This window comes from Myodes glareolus, chromosome 18, assembly GCF_982192425.1.
Source record: "Myodes glareolus chromosome 18, mMyoGla1.1, whole genome shotgun sequence".
Classification (NCBI taxonomy): domain Eukaryota; kingdom Metazoa; phylum Chordata; class Mammalia; order Rodentia; family Cricetidae; genus Myodes; species Myodes glareolus.
The window spans coordinates 11,192,215-11,209,114 of record NC_142043.1 but is presented as its reverse complement, the minus strand read 5'-3'; the positions used below and the strand labels follow the sequence as shown (position 1 = coordinate 11,209,114).

General features: G+C 50.6%; 1 protein-coding gene across 2 annotated transcripts; it reads left to right on the top strand.

The window, feature by feature from the left end:
* Nucleotides 1–5,723: 5,723 nt before the first annotated feature.
* On the top strand, nt 5,724–16,838 carry Pex6 (peroxisomal biogenesis factor 6). Of its 2 annotated transcripts, XM_048445332.3 has the most exons (17): nt 5,726–6,655; nt 8,267–8,430; nt 8,804–8,887; nt 12,017–12,119; nt 12,194–12,327; nt 12,843–12,954; nt 13,342–13,550; nt 13,904–14,099; nt 14,290–14,366; nt 14,633–14,765; nt 14,838–15,043; nt 15,161–15,222; nt 15,416–15,524; nt 15,784–15,900; nt 15,986–16,063; nt 16,180–16,319; nt 16,490–16,838. In XM_048445332.3, exons 1-17 carry the CDS (start codon nt 5,774–5,776, stop codon nt 16,624–16,626), a joined length of 2,943 nt encoding a protein of 980 aa, XP_048301289.3. In that variant the 5' UTR covers nt 5,726–5,773; the 3' UTR covers nt 16,627–16,838. The 2 variants fall into 2 exon arrangements, with proteins under 2 accessions (XP_085535427.2, XP_048301289.3); XM_085679301.2 differs by lacking the exons at nt 15,784–15,900; nt 15,986–16,063; nt 16,180–16,319; nt 16,490–16,838 and having other exon boundaries at nt 5,724–6,655; nt 15,379–15,518.
* Nucleotides 16,839–16,900: the final 62 nt, after the last annotated feature.

Here is a 16,900-nt window from a genome sequence, read left to right as displayed (position 1 = left end):
AAGGGTCCTCCTGTGCATTCATCAAGTCTGTCCTAGTTCACAGTTGCAGAGGAGCAGAGGGGAAGCCTATCAGTGGTGAACCCCACTAAAATAAAATGAGAATCCCTAGTTCGCTGCAGCTTCAAGACGTGGGTCTCGGTACCTACTGCGAGGATGCTGGAATCGGTAAACCAGTTGTTTTTGAGCCACTGAAAATGAAGTGGAAAAGTAATCTCATGGTCCAGAGTCCCAGAAACCCTACTCCTTACCTGTGCCACCGCCGCACCCAAGCTGGTGTTCTAGTGGATAAGACTGGGTTCTTGCCCTCAGGAATTTCCCTCTCTGATGAGGTACACAGATTTGTATATGATGATTAAAATACAATGCCATAAATTACACAAACCTGAGAGTGGTATGGAGGAATATATTTTAGTTACCCCAGGAGTCAACAGACTACATTAAGAAACTGGAGGTCCATCAAAAATAAGCCTGTGGGAACTGGGTGTGGTGTCTTACCCCTATAATCCCAGCACCTGGAAGGTGCAGGAGAATCAGAAGTTACAGACCAGCCCTAGCTATAGCTAGTTCAAGACCAGTTTGAACTACACTAAGACCTTGTCTCAAAACAACAATAACAAAAAACTCAACGAGTAAAAAGATAAAAATAAGCCTGTAGCTACTTGTCCCGAATGTAAGAGGCCTTGGATTCCCGCAGCAGCACACATGACCAACTAAAAGAATAAGTAGCCAATGATCTTACATAAAGAGCAGTAGCCGTAAGAATTGGACAGATGGGGCTGGAGAGATGGCTCAATGGTTAAAAGCACTTGGTGTTCTTCCAGAGGACCTGAGTCCAGTTCCCAGCACCCATATTAGCTGGTTCACAACTGCCTTTAACTCCAGCTCGAGGGGATCTGATATCCTCTTCTCGACTCTGTAGGTACCTGCACACTACTTACACACACACACACACACACACACGATGCATGAATGCACGCACGCACGCACATACACATAATTCTTTAAACAGAATGAGAAAGATCAGCTGGAGACATGGTTGGTGGTTAAGAGTACTTCCAGAGAACCTGAATTAAGTTTCAGAATCCACATTAGCTGGTTCATAAAGGCCTGTAACTCCAGTTCCAGAGGATCTGACGCCCTCTTCTGGTTTCCATAAGCACCTACACATAGGTGGCATACACTCACACGAACACACTTTAAATAAAAATTTTGAAAATAAATGAAAATGAGATGATGGGATCAGGGAGATGTGTACAGTCAACAGGATTTGGTGAGTCACTGGATGGGGGGGGCAATGGTATAAGAGAATGAATGACTTTCCTAAGTGATGAAAGACGGCCAGAGGAATCATAATGGTGTCATAATGACAGAGGTAGTAAGGACAAGCCAGAGGCAGTCAGAGTATGATAAATACTGAATAGTAACACCTTGATTTTGCAATTAGGAGGTGTCTGGTGATCTCTGCCAGAGAAGTTTCAGAGGAGTGGAAGTTTATAGTGGGTTGAAGAGTGAGCATGAGGGAAGGACAATAAGTGGGATCCTGGCTCTCATACACAAATGGCATTTAGCTTTACCACTAACAACGAATTCAAGGCAACACACAGTGAACTGCCTTTCTACTATTATTTGCAGGGGGAGCATCCTGGGACTGAAAGATGGTTATTTGTATCTGGAGTGTAACTGAGGCAGGGCAACAAATCTCCTTGCTCATGCCCAAAGCCTCAAGATGCACTGTAATCCTGGGGCATAGAGCTTGCTTGTAACTATGTATCCTCTTTAAACCTACAGTCCTCGGTTTCTATAGGAAGCAGGGGACTAAAACATACAGTTAAGCTAAAAATGAAATTTTCCATCTGTGTGAATCAAGTCCCCAGCATCTTTTTATCATTCCTGCTACAAGGGTCTTACTGTGCATCTCAGGCTGGCCTTGAACTTGAATTCTCTTTCCTCAGCCTCCAAAGTGCTGAGTTTACCAATGAGCAGCACCATGTGCAGTCCTACTAGCTTTTTTCATGCTGTTTTGCAATTTGAAATGAGGGACTGGGATTGGAACTCAGTGGTAGAGTGCTTGCCAAACATGTGTGAGGCCCTGGGTTTAAGCCCCATGTGTAGGTAAGCAACAATTTATCAGGCATGATGGGACAGCTATGATTCTCATACTCAAGAGGCTGAGGAGGGATTACCATGAGTTCAAAGCCATCTAGAGGTAAAACCCTGTCTCAAAACATAAAGAAGAGGCTGGGCATAGTGAAACATGCCTTTCTTTTTTTCTTTTTCTTTTCTTTCTTTGTGTGTGTGTGTGTGTGTGTGGTTTTTCGAGACAGGGTTTCTTTGTAGCTTTGGAGCCTGTCCTGGAACTAGCTCTTATAGACCAGACTGGCCTCAAACTCAGAGAGACCCACCTGCCTCTGCCTCCCAAGTGCTGGGATTAAAGGCATGCGCCACCACCGCCTGGTGGAACATGCCTTTAATCCCAGCACTCAGGAGACAGAGGTAGGCAGGTTTCTGTGATCTAAGTCAGCCTGCTCCACAGATTGAGTTCTAGGACAGCCAGGGCTGTTACAGAGAGAAATCCTATCTCTAAAAATCAAAAGAAAAAAAGTCAAGAGAAATCCAGGCATGGCAGAGCATAATTCCAGTACTTGAGAGGTGGATGAGAAAGGATCATACATAGTGAGCTCAAGACCAGTCCTCAAGAACTGAGAAGGAAGGACTGTGAAGATGGGGAAGCCATTTTCATCATTAGTGCTTACAGCAAAAGCATGAGATCCTGAGTTCAGTATTCAAGAGGCCACCCCAGCAACCACTTAAAACCCTGGGATTTGGTGTCACCCATCAGTAATCCCTGCAATGACAGGGTAGAGACAGAAGGATTCCTCTGGTTTGCTGGTCAGCCAGGCAAGCGAAATCAGTTAGCTGTAGGTACAGTGAGAATCCATGTCTCAAAAATATTGTAAAAAGCAATTTCATAAGACTTGTGTTTCATAACAGTTTCCTCTCAATGTTGGGAGGTGGTGGCACACGCCTTTAATCCCAGCACTTGGGAGGCAGAGGCAGTCAGATCTCTGTGAGTTAGAGGCCAGCCTGGTCTACAAGAGCTAGTTCTACAAGAGCTAGTTCCAGGGCAGGCTCCAAAGCAACACAGAGAAACCCTGTCTTGGAAAACAAAAAACAAACAAACAAAAAAAACCAGTTTCCTCCCAAAATAAAACATCCCATCCAGACCCGGCAGTGGTGCCCCATGTCTCTCTCTGATCCCAGCACTTGGGAGACAGAGGCAGGTGGATCTCTGTGAGCTCAAGGGCAGCCTGGTCTACAGAGCAAGGTCCAGCTAGTCAGGGTTACATGGAAAAACCCTGTCTCAAAAACAAAACAAAACAAAATTTTCATCCTGTAGGAAGCTCTGTAAACAGGAAGGTAAACAACTCAAAACAGCTCAGGAAGTCCCTGAAACTGATCAGATTCACTAGGCCCCACCCTGCCAGAGTAAGGCACAAAATCTGGGTGTCCCTCTCAGAATTGAAGTCAAGCTGCAAAGACGATTCTCAGACCTGATTAACTGCCTGGAAGAATCACAAACCAGCCAAGCAGCCTCGAAGAGGTTAGGACCAACTGAGGCATCCAGAAAGGACCTCTCCCCCCTGTTGAGCTGCCTGCAGGCTATGCAGTGTGTTCCAGGTTCCCAGTTCCTGAGTGAGTTTTGGTGGTGCAGCTGTCTGCTCATGTAAGTAACCCCTCGCTCATACTCCTGTAAGCAACTGCAGTAAAGCTCGTTGGTTCTCTAAGCTGGTGTTTGCTGGTGTCTGTGCCTTGGTCTGTCATGGGATCCCTATATGGCATGAGAAGACGTGTGTTGCATCTCCCCAGGAAAAGTTTTGTCACACAGCCTGATCTTAACACCTGGCCTCCATATGAATGTTCACATATGTGCATAAGTAAGATTACACATGAACATGTGCACATACAAAAAAGAGAATGGACAATTCCATTTGAGACAAGTTCTCATGTATCCTAGGCTGGCTCAAATTCACTCTGTAGCTGTTACCTACTGCTACCTATCAAATGCTAGGAAGACAGGAGTGTACCGTCAATCCTGGTTCCAAACCTAGGAGGACAGGAGTGTACCGTCAGACCGGGTTCCAAACCTAGGAAGACCGGAGTGTACGGTCAGACCCGATTCCAAACCCAAGGCCTCACCATTGCCAGATAAGTACTCCACCGACTGAGTTACATCCCCAGTCCAATTCCAATTTATGAACTAAGATATTTCCAGGAACTATAATTAGAAATCTAAATATTTTTTCATCTTGCTGGGGACACCTTAATACATGTAATTCTAATACTCAGCTTTCAGATGTCTGACATTCAGATTTTTCAAGAATGTATACTATATAAAACAGAAGACTATCTCAAGAAGCTCAACTGTAAAGAAAGCGAAAAAGTCCGACAGTAGCTGGAAGACAAGATTCAGAAAAAGGAAACAGTCACAATCCAAAAGGTTGATTAAATGTATTTGTTTGTTTGCTTGTTTGTTTGAGACAGGGTTTCTCTGTGTAACAGTCCTAGCTGTCCTGGAACTCACTCTGTAGACCAGGCTGGCCTCAAACTCACAGAGATCCACCTGCCTCTGCTTCCCAAGTGCTGGGATTAAAGGCCTGCGCCACTACCAGCAGGCACATTGTCTAAATATAAGGAAACAAAAATCCAGTAACTGTTCGTTAGAAATGTGACCTGTCACTGAATGTAATGGAGCAGTAGCGTGAAGACAGAGATGGAATATAATAACAGTGCAGCTGTTGGCTCAGGGCCCATCACAGAGGCCTCCAACCCTTTCTTTTTGCTGCCACCTTCCCTCCTCTGCGGAAGAAAGAGAGTGGGTCTCCGACGATTAGTAGGACAGAGCAGCGGGTTTGAGGGAAAGGTTGAACTGCTCAATTTTTTTTTTTTTTGATTTTTTTTCGAGGCAGGGTTTCTCTGTAGTTTTTGGTGCCTGTCCTGGAACTAGCTCTTGTAGACCAGGCTGGCCTCGAACTCACAGGGATTGCACTCACAGGGATTCGCCTGCCTCTGCCTCCCGAGTGCTGGGATTAAAGGCGTGCGCCACCACTGCCTGGCTTGAACTGCTCAATCTTAAAAGTTTGGTGGGAGCAGGACAGTGAACACGAAGAACCCACGCCGCTGGAACATGGGGGCTGGGGGCTCTGTGGAGGCTATGTGGGGACAGATGTGGCAGCACCAAACTTCGGGGCTACATGAATCACATGCAGTAATTCAGTCAGCAGCCACTATGTAACGGCATACGTATAAGTACAAGCATGTTTGGGACAGTTTTATAACCCTGCCACTCCCTCTGACAACGGTCCCCGCAACCCTCAAGCCTCAATGCCTAGAGCTCTAGAGCTGAGTGGGACAAATTAAGATTTCCTCAGGAAAAAAAAAAAAAAACAAAACAGGACTCCTTCCACTTTTCACACCAATAACTCTTGATCAGTAAAATACTGAGTGCGTGTTACAGGGCATGCCAACTGAGAGGGTGTTATTTCCCCTACCGAAAAGCAAAAGCAAATCCTCCTAAACGCAGATTCAAAGGACGCATGCGTTAGCGATTACGGAGGCGGGGGTCGAACCAGCCGGCTCACAGTCCATCTTCTCAGGGGCGGACTTTGTCACCGACGCCCCGCCCACTTTCCTGCCGGAAGCGGAAACGCCTCTCGCGCCCGGGAGTTTTCCGGTCGTCAGTTCCGGAAGTGGAGGCGCTCGCGTCTCAGTGGCCATGGCGCTAGCTGTCTTACGGGTCCTCGAACCCTTTCCGACTGAGACGCCACTGTTGTCGGTGCTGTTGCCGCCCGGGGGCCCGTGGTCTGCAACAGGGCTGGGCTTGGTGCTGGCGCTGCGGCCGGCGAGCGAAAGTCCTGCGGGGCCCGCGCTGCTCGTTGCGGCCCTGGAAGCTCCGGGCTCCCAGAACGAGCAGCGCGGGCCCGGGCCTCCGCAGCTGCTGGTGAGCCGCGCGTTGCTGCGGCTCCTAGCGCTAGATCCCGGGGCGCGAGTGCGAGCGCGGCCTGTGCGGCGGCCTCCAGCGCTAGGCTGGGCGCTGCTTGGCACGTCTCCCGGGCCTGGGCTTGGGCCTCGGGTCGGACCGCTGCTGGTGCGCCGCGGGGAGACCCTGCCCGTGCCCGGTTCGCGAGTGCTGGAGACGCGGCCGGCCTTGCAAGGACTGCTGGGCCCAGGGACGCGGCTGGCTGTAACTGAGCTCCGCGGGCGGGCCAAACTGGGCCCTGAGAGCAGTGACCACAGCCATCCCTCACCCCCGCCCGTGGTATCCTCCTTTGCTGTTTCCCACGCAGTCCGGCAACTTAAAGGAGTTTTGGGAGGGACTGGAGACGCACTGGGTGTGAGCCGAAGCTGTCTCCGGGGTCTCGGGCTCTTCCAGGGCGAATGGGTATGGGTGACCCGGGTCGGAGAGTTACCAAACACTTCCCCGCCGCACTTGGCTAAAGTACAGGTCCTAGAACCTCGCTGGGACCTGTCCGAGAGACTGGGACCCAGCTCTGGGCAACTGGGAGAGCCGCTCGCTGACCGACTGGTGTTTGTGCCGCCTACTCTGGCTTTTAATCTCGGCTGTGACCCCCTGGAAGTGGGAGAGCTCAGAATTCAGGTCAGGAGTGCTTCCTTTTCCTCTGCTCCCTTATATGCCGTAACTGAAGTGGAAGGCTAGCTGTAGAATTTAGGTCCCCTCTGCCTTAGTCCAAGACTTTGCACTTACGGTCTCTTGGCCTTGTTTACACATTCTGTATTATATCATTCTGTGTCTCCCTAGCGTAGTGGTTCATGGGAAGAGCTGTCATGTGTTTAGGTGAAAGGTGAGGTTTGCTGCCAAGTACCAGATGTGCATATGCTTGCTTACGCTAATCGGTAACTGGGTTGCTACATTAGGACGGTGCCTTGGTACCTTTGCCTTATGCTTTTCCTTGACTTCCTATTCTAACTATCTGATAAAATTTTACCTAGAAATGAAAATCTAGATCCTTTTATGGTCTCAGTGCCATAACTTTAACATCATTTCTTTCCCCCTCTAGCCGTTTGAGTCTTTGTTAGGATATTTATCTTACTCTTTTTATGATTACATAATCCGTCTAGTCCTCAATCACATATTGTAAATTCCTTGAAAGGGCTCTTTGGTATCTAGTATTTAATATCTTATTAAATACATTTGAGAGATCTTGAAGTGTTTTTGGTTTCTGTCTTTACTTTTAAAAAATAACAGTTGTGCTTGGGAGCGGGGCACAATCCAGTTTAGTTTCTAAGCATAAGTATACTTGAAATGAGTTAGCTAGCTAAAGCAACACCAGTTGCTGTTTACCTCCTCTCAGGTGCCAGTGGTTATGTAGAAACAGCACACATCCATCAGTGTAGAAACTTGTAAGTTGATACTGTGAGATGGGTCTAGGGTATGGCTCAGTGAAAGAGCACTTGTCTAGCCCCTGAGGAGTTCTGGATCCATTCCTAGCACCCCAGCACACCAACCAAACAAGTGCCCTGAGAAGTCCCTCTGTGAGTAAGTGGCTGTGGGTGCCTTCTGACTGAAGAAACAGCTGAAACAGCCCTTTAGCTTGGTAAGGCTATACCTAAAGCTGGCTGTGGTGGCTCGTATCCGTAGTCCGAGAACTGAGAAGCTGAGGCAGGAAAATCGCTTAGTTGATGGTTACCCTGAACTGTGGAAAGAGACAACAAAACCATATCCTTTTCCCACGGCCAGAATTCAGTATCTGCTCAAAGAACGCTTAGTACCAATTCCAGCAGCTTCCTAGTGGCATTCAAAGAGCTTGTAGGGGCAGGGCATGGTGATGTTTGCCTGTAATCCCAACACTTGGGAGGTAGAGGCCAAAGGACTAAATTCAAGCGCTCTCCCACCAACATAGGTACCAGTCTAGGCTTCTTGAAACCCTGTCTCAAAAACCAACAGGACTCACAAAAATGCATTTCTTTGTCCCTTACTGGCTTTGGGCTAAGTGACAGGTTTCAAAGAAAGGCCCAGAAAGTCTTTCTTTACAGATAACTTTTTGGAACCAGAATCATGAAAAGTAAACATGACTTTTTAGTACACATTAGAAGGAGAACTTTGGGTTTTCTAAGGACAACAGAGATAGGCAGGTTGGTGACATCAGAATGCTAGGCTTGATACTGTAAAGACAAAAGGCAGATGTAAACACTGACTGCTAAGGGTGAAGCCTTGGAGGTTGTAAGGTGGTGATTGTCTCTCCATTAGAGATACGCAGAAGGCTCCATCAGCCCCAAAGACAGAGGAAGCTGTTCACTGCTGGCTGAGCCTCCATTTGCTAGAGAGTTACACATTGAAATTGTGTCCTCACCTCACTACAGCGCTAATGGGAATTATGACCGCGTTCTTTACCTGCACTTCCGCACAGCCAGGTTAGCCTCTTCTCACCTTGTCCCTCTCCTCCCATCCTGTGCCTCAGATCCAGGTACCCCAGAGCTACCAGCTTTAACTGCATTATAGCCAGCCAGTACTGTGTCAGAGAGCCTTGGAATGACCGTGAGGTGACTTGAACACTCTAAGAAAATGGGACTGTTTGGTCAAGAATACTCCAAAAGAGCCAGGCGCAATCTCCATCTCTAGTCTCTGACCCCATTTCTAGTTCATCATTTCCCCCAACTCAATTTAAATCTTAATTGTTCCCAAGATAATTGGAAGCTTTGGTCTTACTGGGAATAGGCCCAGGTGTGTCAGGTACGGTCCTGACACACCCGCTGTGAGCTGACTGAGGCCATTGATGTGTTGCAGGGTGGTCCAGGAAGGGGATGTTCTGTGTGTACCAACAGCTGGGCAAGTTGAAACTCTGGAAGGACGCCTGGAGAAACTGCCCAGGTACGCACCGGCCTCCTCATCTGTAGTAGCCTGACTTGGATTTTTTTTTTTTTTGACTTGGATTATTTTTTTGAGAAAGGGTTTCATGTAACCCAGACTAATCTCAAAATCTACCTGTGAATGCTGGCCTTGAACTTCTGATCTTCCTGCTTCTATCTCCTGACTTTGAGGTTTATAGGTGTGCACATATAGTGTTCTGTGGTGCTTTCAAACAGACCCAGGGCTTTATGCTAGCTGCTAGCCACACTCAGCCTCTTCCCAGTTAGTGACTTAAATTCTTCTGATTCACAGTAACACTGGTTAGGCTAGGCAAGCATTCCACCAACTAAACTCGCAGCCCTGACTTAGTTTTCTGTAGAAGCCCACCTACACTTCATACTGTCAAAGGAAGCAGGTGGTGGGGTATCCTGAGGCACCAAGAAGTCATCCTCTGGATTGCTGCCGACCCAGCTCAGAAACCTGCCTGTCTTCTGGGTGCTGAGCACAGAGCTCTTCATGAGCAGAGTTCAAGGAAAGAAAGGTTGGGACAGTAAGCAGGTGAGTTCAAAGGCAGGTATAGTGCTTTAGGCCACCTGGGCACCGTGAGGGAAACCCAGGGAACTCTTTAGATTCCCTAGAAAGGAATCTCGTCATTGATGGACCTTCTTCAGCTTTCCTATACTTTGTTTCAACCAGAGCTACCTGGGAGTTATCAGTTCCACTGCCCCCAAACCCCTGCTCCCTGGTGTTTCGGGACACAACCCAGTGTTCCCTCAGCCATGCTCTGGTAGTCTAGGTCCCTGAAGTGGAGCACCACCCTCCACTGAAAGAGGTGGGTCCCCTGGCTGGAGAGATGGCTCTGTGGTTATGAGCACTGACTGCTCTTCCAGAGGACCCGGGTTCAATTCTCAGCACCCACATGGCAGCTCATAAGTGTATGTAAATCCAATCCCTGGGCGATCTGACACCTTCACATCATTGCACATAAAATAAAATTATGAAAAAGAAAGAAAAAGGTGGTCCCTTGTGAGCTCCCCCGAATGCCGTCCCCCATTGCTTCCCTGTGCACTGCTTCTAGGATATACTGACGAGATTTCTGGTGTGACAGAGGCGTGAGGCTGTGCACTCAGCTACAGTAGGCATGGTTTTCTGAACTAGAACTCTGCTCAGACACAAAACTTCCTCCTGCATGCACCAAGCTCTGGGTTGGATACACAGCACATACTTTCCTTTATGTTTTCGTTTTGAACACAGCCACTGCCAGCCATAACACTTAGAGAAAATGTATTTGTATTGGGTATGTGTGTGTGGAGGTGCATGTGTGTGGAGGCCCCAAGGTCAGCATCAAGTGTCTTCAATTGCTCTCCATCCTATGTTTTGAGACAGGGTCTCTCTGTACTGGGAACTCCATTTTGGCTAGTCTGGTCTGTCTAACCAGCTTGCTCTGGAGTCCCTGTCTCCTTGTCCTGTGCTTGCTGGGGTTATGGGCAGGTGTGTTCTAGGACTCTGGACTCTGGCCTTCATGCTGGCTTTTTAGTCCTTCACCAGCTGAGCCATCTCCCTGGATAACACACACCTCCTCTGCTTTAAAGCACTCCTACTCACCTTTGCTGTCAGTCGGCAACCTGGCAACGATACGACATTTTGAGTAAAGGGGTTTTCATCCTGAAGGGTCTCAGAGAAGCCTAGAGTATAATTGTTCCTGGTGTCTCACTGCCTGAGAAGTAAAAGGAGGAGTATTTAATCATGTCTCTGTCTGGGAGACTGAGTTACTAGCTGCTATCTGCACTTACCCTCTTCCCCGTTAGTAGCATAAGTACCTCTGATTCCCAGTGACCCTAGGTGTGACTGCTTAGCCCTGGTTGTGCCTTCAGAATGCATAAAGTACAGATGCCTACCACACCTAGGCCCACCGGACTGAAATCAGGATGAGCCTGTGGTCCGTGGTCTCGTTCTTTCAGAGGATGAAGTAATATTTTTAATTGCATTTATTTATTTATAAAATGTGTGTTTGGGAGCTTATGGAGGTCAGAGGACAACTTGTAGGAATCAGTTCACTCCTGCCATGGAAGTGCCGAAGTGAACTCGGCCAGGCTTGGTCGTAAGTGCCTTGATTTGCCAAGCCATCTGGGAGAGATTCTGAGACAGGAAGACCTGGACTACAACTTAGCAGCCTCTTATGCTTTCTGGGAGTGGGGGAGTTTGAGAAAGGGTCTCTGTACATAGCCTTAGCTGTCCTGGAACTTGCTGTGTAAACTAGGCTGGCCTTGGACTCTTGCCTCTGCCCCCAGAGTGCTGAAATTAAGGGCGTACGCCACCACTTGAGGCCTTTCCTACTCTTTTAAAGTGTACAGTTCAGCTTATCATAGTGGCTTGTACCCATCGTTCTACCTACTTAAAGAGACTGAGACAGAGAGTCACTTGAGATTATGAATTTGAGGCCATTCTAGAAAACACGGAAAGATCTCTTTCAAAGCAAATGTATAACTCGATGATTCTTATAGCTACAAAACTGTGCAAACAATTCTAATTCTTGAACTTTCCTAACCACACAAACTGCCCACTAGTAATCATTCCATTTCTTTCCCTGTCCCCAGATCCTGGCAGTCCCCAGCCTGTCAAACAGACTCAGAGTACATGAACAATATTTACTTCTACAGCTTCACAGATGATTCCAGAGTAGAGAATCACTCCTCATACAGCACAGCCTGCCTGTCTCCCAACCTTACATCAGCTTTCCAGGACTACAGTTAGATGGCACCATTAAGGAATCTAACTTCCGTTAGCATTTGTTGAATTATTGAATCAAAACCAGGGATACTTCTGTCTGAGATCTAGACCCTGGTGCAGAGGTATAGGAGAGAGACCATTCTGAAACCAGGGGACGTGGCCATAGGTTGCAGTGCTTAGTGATGGTGGCTTCACCTTTCGGAGTGGGTGGCTAGGACGTGCCTGGAGCTGATGGTTGTAATAGGGTGCAGACAGGTAAACACCGCTGCCCTCCGGTGTGTTATGGTCCATCTGCTTTCCTCCTTCTCCGGCCCCCACAGGTCAGCCTCAGGGTACTTACCTGTGCTGCTCCTAAGTCCATCCTTTATGAGAAAGCCACTTGCAGATGTGGTCTTGGTTTCTTGGCCCTCTTTCCTACAGGTGGCGGGAGGTATTTTTTAAAGTGAAGAAAACAGTTGGGGAAGCCCCAGATGGACCAGCCAGTGCCTTCCTGGCGGATACCACCCACACCTCTTTATACATGGTAAGGCACCGGGTGGGAGAGGCCTAGCGAAGGGGGAGAAGTACTGTAGCACCATGGGCTTCTACCTTTTGCAGGCAGGTTCTACCCTGAGTCGTGTTCCACTGCTGCCTTCAGGAAGGTCCACTCCCTGGGACAGTTTGTCTCCTCCAGGCCTAGAAGCCTTGGTGAACGAACTCTGTGCTGTCCTGAAGCCTCACCTGCAGCCTGGGTGAGTGAGGTGTAAACCCAGGCTGGGAGAAGGGCCTGCTCAGAGAGCTTCCCTGTGGAGCAGCATCCAGGGAAATAGCTCCCAATAGATAACCACGGAGTTGGGGGCCACAGCCAGGACACCTAATCCAGGCCACCAGCAGACTCCCAGGCGGCTCTCAGCCTGCTTTTCTGCTTGAGGAGCCCATGGTTCATCCTGGCCTTTACCAGTCCGTCCCCAAAGAACACCCTGTTCTATTCCAGTGACCCAAGTCTAAACTCCGAGTCCTCCCTGTGCTCTGCAGACCAGAGCTATCGAGCTGCATGTCACCGAGGCACAGTGTCTGTGACCACAGAGTGTGCTCGGTGCTTCTGCATGAGCACTAGAGATGACTTCAGACTGGAGACAACCTTAAGGGGGGGGGAGGCACAAGGAAGAACGCTACTTCGCTACTTTTGATGTCCAAGGGTCCCTGTGTCGCTGGGGTCTTAACATTTGGCAGAAAGTGGGGGACAGTGTATATTCTTTAATTGCAGAGGAACCTTGCTCACAGGAGCCAGGTGTGTGCTTCTTCGGGGACCCCCAGGCAGCGGGAAGACCACAGCTGTCACGGCTGCATGTAGTCGCCTTGGGCTCCATTTACTGAAGGTGAGGGCCTCTGGAGAGAACCCTAACCACTTCCCCTCAGCCCAGATTCTGCCTTTCTCTCTCTCTGTCTCTTTGTCTCTCTATCTCTGCCTGTCTGTCTGTCTGTCTCTCTCTCTCTGTATTCCCTCATACCATCTAGCAATCCTACCCCATGAGCCCAGTAGTTTGGGCTGGCATATCACCCATGATGCTCAGCTACTCAGAGGGCCTTCCAAGGCTGCCCATCCCAAGGAACGGATAGGGTGAACAAAAGCAAGACCTGGCTAGTGCTCCTCCTTCGCCCATCCCTGCTCTCCACGGAAGAGATGGTCTGCTTTTGACTCTCCCTACCTCTCTGCCCTGGTCATGCCTCTCCCTTTTCACAGACCCATCTGGTGTCCTCCACAGGTGCCCTGCTGCAGCCTCTGTGCAGACAGTAGTGGGGCTGTGGAGACCAAGCTGCAGGCCGCCTTCTCTCGGGCCCGCCGCTGCAGGCCTGCCGTCCTGTTGCTGGCAGCCGTGGACCTTCTGGGCTGGGACCGTGACGGGCTGGACGAGGATGCCCGTGTGGTGGCCACACTGCGCCACCTCCTCCTTGATGAGGACCCTCTCAGCAGGTATTTACAGAGGGGTGACAAAGGGGGAGCCCTTTCTAAGTCCTTTCAGCCCTTTATCCCTCATTTCCTCACCCCTGCGAACTTCTCAAATCTCACCTGCCTGTCCCGAGGCTGAATTCTTAGAGTCTTCAGAGGTAGGAGGTGCAGTCTAGCATTTTGGAGCAAACACTAGGTTGAAGCCCTTGTCCTCAGTGAGCTCCCCCTGAGGCGCACAGATCCCCCTTCATGGTGTCTTCACAACTTGTACTGGGACTTTGGATGGCACTTATCTCTACCCGATCCTGACCCCAACCACCCCCACCCCTCAAGAGCTGCTAGCCATGTTCTCACACCATGTGCCCATTCCTCTGCAGTTGCCCTCCTCTGATGGTGGTGGCCACGACAAGTCATGCGCAGGACCTGCCCACTGATGTGCACACAGCATTTTCCCATGAGCTGGAGGTGCCAGTGCTGTCCGAGGAGCAGCGGCTCAGTGTCCTGCAGGCCCTCACTAGCCACCTTCCCTTGGGCCAGGAGGTGAACCTGCCGCAGCTGGCACGGCGCTGTGCGGTGAGTATCTACTCAGGTACCTTGACTCTGGGAGATCATAGTTTCATTGTCACACATAGAACTTTGGTCCTGCATGAGGTGGCGTCCTGTGAGACAGGAAACCACCAAAACCTCTGTTCAGCAGGAGTCCAGGCCCCACGGGCTCTGCCTGCTACGCCATGTCCATGTGTCCTTTTGTATAATTCCCTAGGGCTTTGTGGTAGGGGACCTGTATGCCCTTCTGACCCACACCAGCCGGGTAGCCTGTGCCAGGATCAGAGCCGCAGGGTAAGAGGAACTCACTGCGGGAAGGTGACTGGTGCGGTGGGGAGAAGGCAGTGGGACCTGCAGAGAGCTGGTCTTTTCTCATTCTCTTGTTCTCTGTTTTGTGACAGTCTTAATCCATAGCCCCGCTGGCCTGGTCCTTTTTATTTCTTTTGGATTTTTTGTTGTTGTTGTTGTTGTTTTTAAGACAGGGTCTCAGCCTTGGCTGCCCTGGGAACTCACTGTGTTGTCTTACAGGTGTAAGCCCAGCCCCATGATTCTCTTTGTAGTTTGGCAGGTGGCCTGAGTGAGGAGGATGAGGGGGAGCTATGTGCAGCTGGTTTTCCCCTGCTGGCTGAGGACTTCGGGCAGGCCTTAGACCAACTGCAAACTGCTCACTCCCAAGCAGTGGGCGCACCCACGGTGAGAACCAGGTCCTTAAGGTGGGGTGGGCGCTGCCTTCCTGCGCATTCCCTGCACTCCTCTGTCTCCTAGATCCCTTCAGTGTCCTGGCACGATGTGGGTGGGCTGCAGGATGTGAAGAAGGAGATCCTGGAAACCATCCAGCTCCCTCTGGAACACCCTGAGCTGTTAAGCCTGGGCCTGAGGCGATCGGGCCTCCTGCTGCATGGGCCTCCAGGCACAGGCAAGACCCTCCTGGCCAAGGCAGTGGCCACGGAGTGTAGCCTCACCTTCCTCAGGTTGGCAGGGCTTGGGGAAATGTGGGGGGTTGGGCTGCAGCAGGATGGGGGGGCTGAGAGGACAGCTGTATGCACTGCACACGTCAGGTGGCCTCACTCACCCATTCTGTTGCTCAGTGTGAAAGGACCAGAACTCATCAACATGTATGTGGGCCAAAGTGAGGAGAATGTGCGGGAAGGTGAGTGAGTGGGGAGAAGAGCCTCGGGTCCTTCTCTAACTGCAGTGGCCACTGTGCCACCTCCTCCCCCAGCTGCTGCTCATGGGCAGCCCCGCTGGGCAGTTGCCTTGGCTGACCCGTCAGACCCACCTCCCGTCCTTCTCCCCTGACTGCTAGCTCCCTGACACCACTCTCCCGGGAGCCTCTTTCTCAGTGTTTGCCAGGGCCAGGGCCGCCGCTCCGTGCATCATCTTCTTTGATGAACTAGACTCCTTAGCTCCAAGCCGGGGGCGAAGCGGAGATTCTGGAGGTGTGATGGACAGGTCAGGGGTTCAGAATGGGAACGGAGTCTGGGATCCCGCATGGGAGGGATGTGAGATTAGTCCTCAGACTGGGGGTCTGCCCTTCCAATCCAGAGCAGTAGGGTGGACATAAGGGTTGTGGGCGGAGCTCTGCCAAGGGCTGTCCATGTGATGGACATGCGCAGAGCTCAGTGAGGACCTTGCTAAAGTAGCTTTCAAAGAGAAGCGCTGGGGGCCTGAAGGCAGACCAGGGACTATGGCCTTTGCTTCCTCCCTTCAGAGTGGTGTCTCAGCTCTTGGCTGAGCTGGATGGACTTCACAGTACAGGGGACGTGTTTGTGATTGGAGCCACCAACAGACCAGACCTCTTGGATCCCGCCCTCCTGCGGCCTGGCAGGTAGATATCCTGGACCTCTCTCTTCTGTATATTCGTCACCTCTCATGGCTGGCAGCCCTGACACTCTGTTTCTGTCTCTTGGGAGATTCGACAAGCTGGTGTTTGTAGGGGCAAGTGAGGACCGTGCTTCCCAGCTGCGTGTTCTGAGTGCCATCACACGCAAGTATGCTTTGTCAGAGGGCTGGGACCTTGGGGTGGCAGGGGATGTGTGCCAGTCAGTGTGGCTTCTGACGGGGGGAGGTGAAGCCAGCTTTAACATTTCTGCTGTGTGTGTAACAGGTTCAAGCTGGAGGCCTCTGTGAGCCTGGTGAGTGTGCTGGATTGCTGCCCGCCCCAGCTGACGGGCGCAGACCTCTATGCCCTCTGCTCTGATGCCATGACAGCTGCCCTCAAACGCAGGGTTCGAGAGCTAGAGGAAGGTGAGCCCACTTGCCAGCCCCAGGTAGGAACCCAAAAGCTAGTGGGAGCCAGGCCTGGCCCTGAATTTCAGCGGAACAACTGAACAGGAAGGTCCCCAGGGCTCTCCTTCCTAGGCCTCGGTTCTTCAGCTAGGGCGGGCTCTGGCCTTACTCTTCCTTGTCACCCTCAGGGCTAGAGGTGGAGAGTTCAGCACTGCTGCTCACCATGGAGGACCTGTTGCAGGCCGCAGCCAGGCTGCAGCCCTCAGTCAGTGAGCAGGAGCTACTCCGGTACAAGCGCATTCAACGCAAATTTGCCGCCTGCTAGGAGCTGCCTGCCATCTTCCCACATGGTACCTGCTGCCACGTCACTTGTCACTTGAAGGCTGCGTTCCTCCAGGAGGTCCCTTGTGATCCATGGTGGGAGGCCCTTGTGTTCAAGAGGGGAGCCAGGCCTGGCGGCCTGGGAGCTTGGCAGCCTGGGGCTCTATGTTGAGGCACCAGTTCTGTGACAGAAAATAAAGTCTATACTGCCCCCTGCTGGTGTTGTGAGAGGTTGCGGTGCAAAGAGCAAGATTATGGGAGGAGTGAAGTCTAGGGCA

Bases quoted from the DNA above. Each gene is read 5' to 3' on its own strand.
- Pex6 (XM_048445332.3), top strand. From the start codon at position 5,774: ATGGCGCTAGCTGTCTTACGGGTCCTCGAACCCTTTCCGACTGAGACG. The intron at 12,328-12,842 runs GTGAGTGAGGTG...CTTTAATTGCAG, and splicing joins AAGCCTCACCTGCAGCCTGG to AGGAACCTTGCTCACAGGAG. The intron at 14,766-14,837 runs GTGAGAACCAGG...TCTGTCTCCTAG, and splicing joins AAGCAGTGGGCGCACCCACG to ATCCCTTCAGTGTCCTGGCA.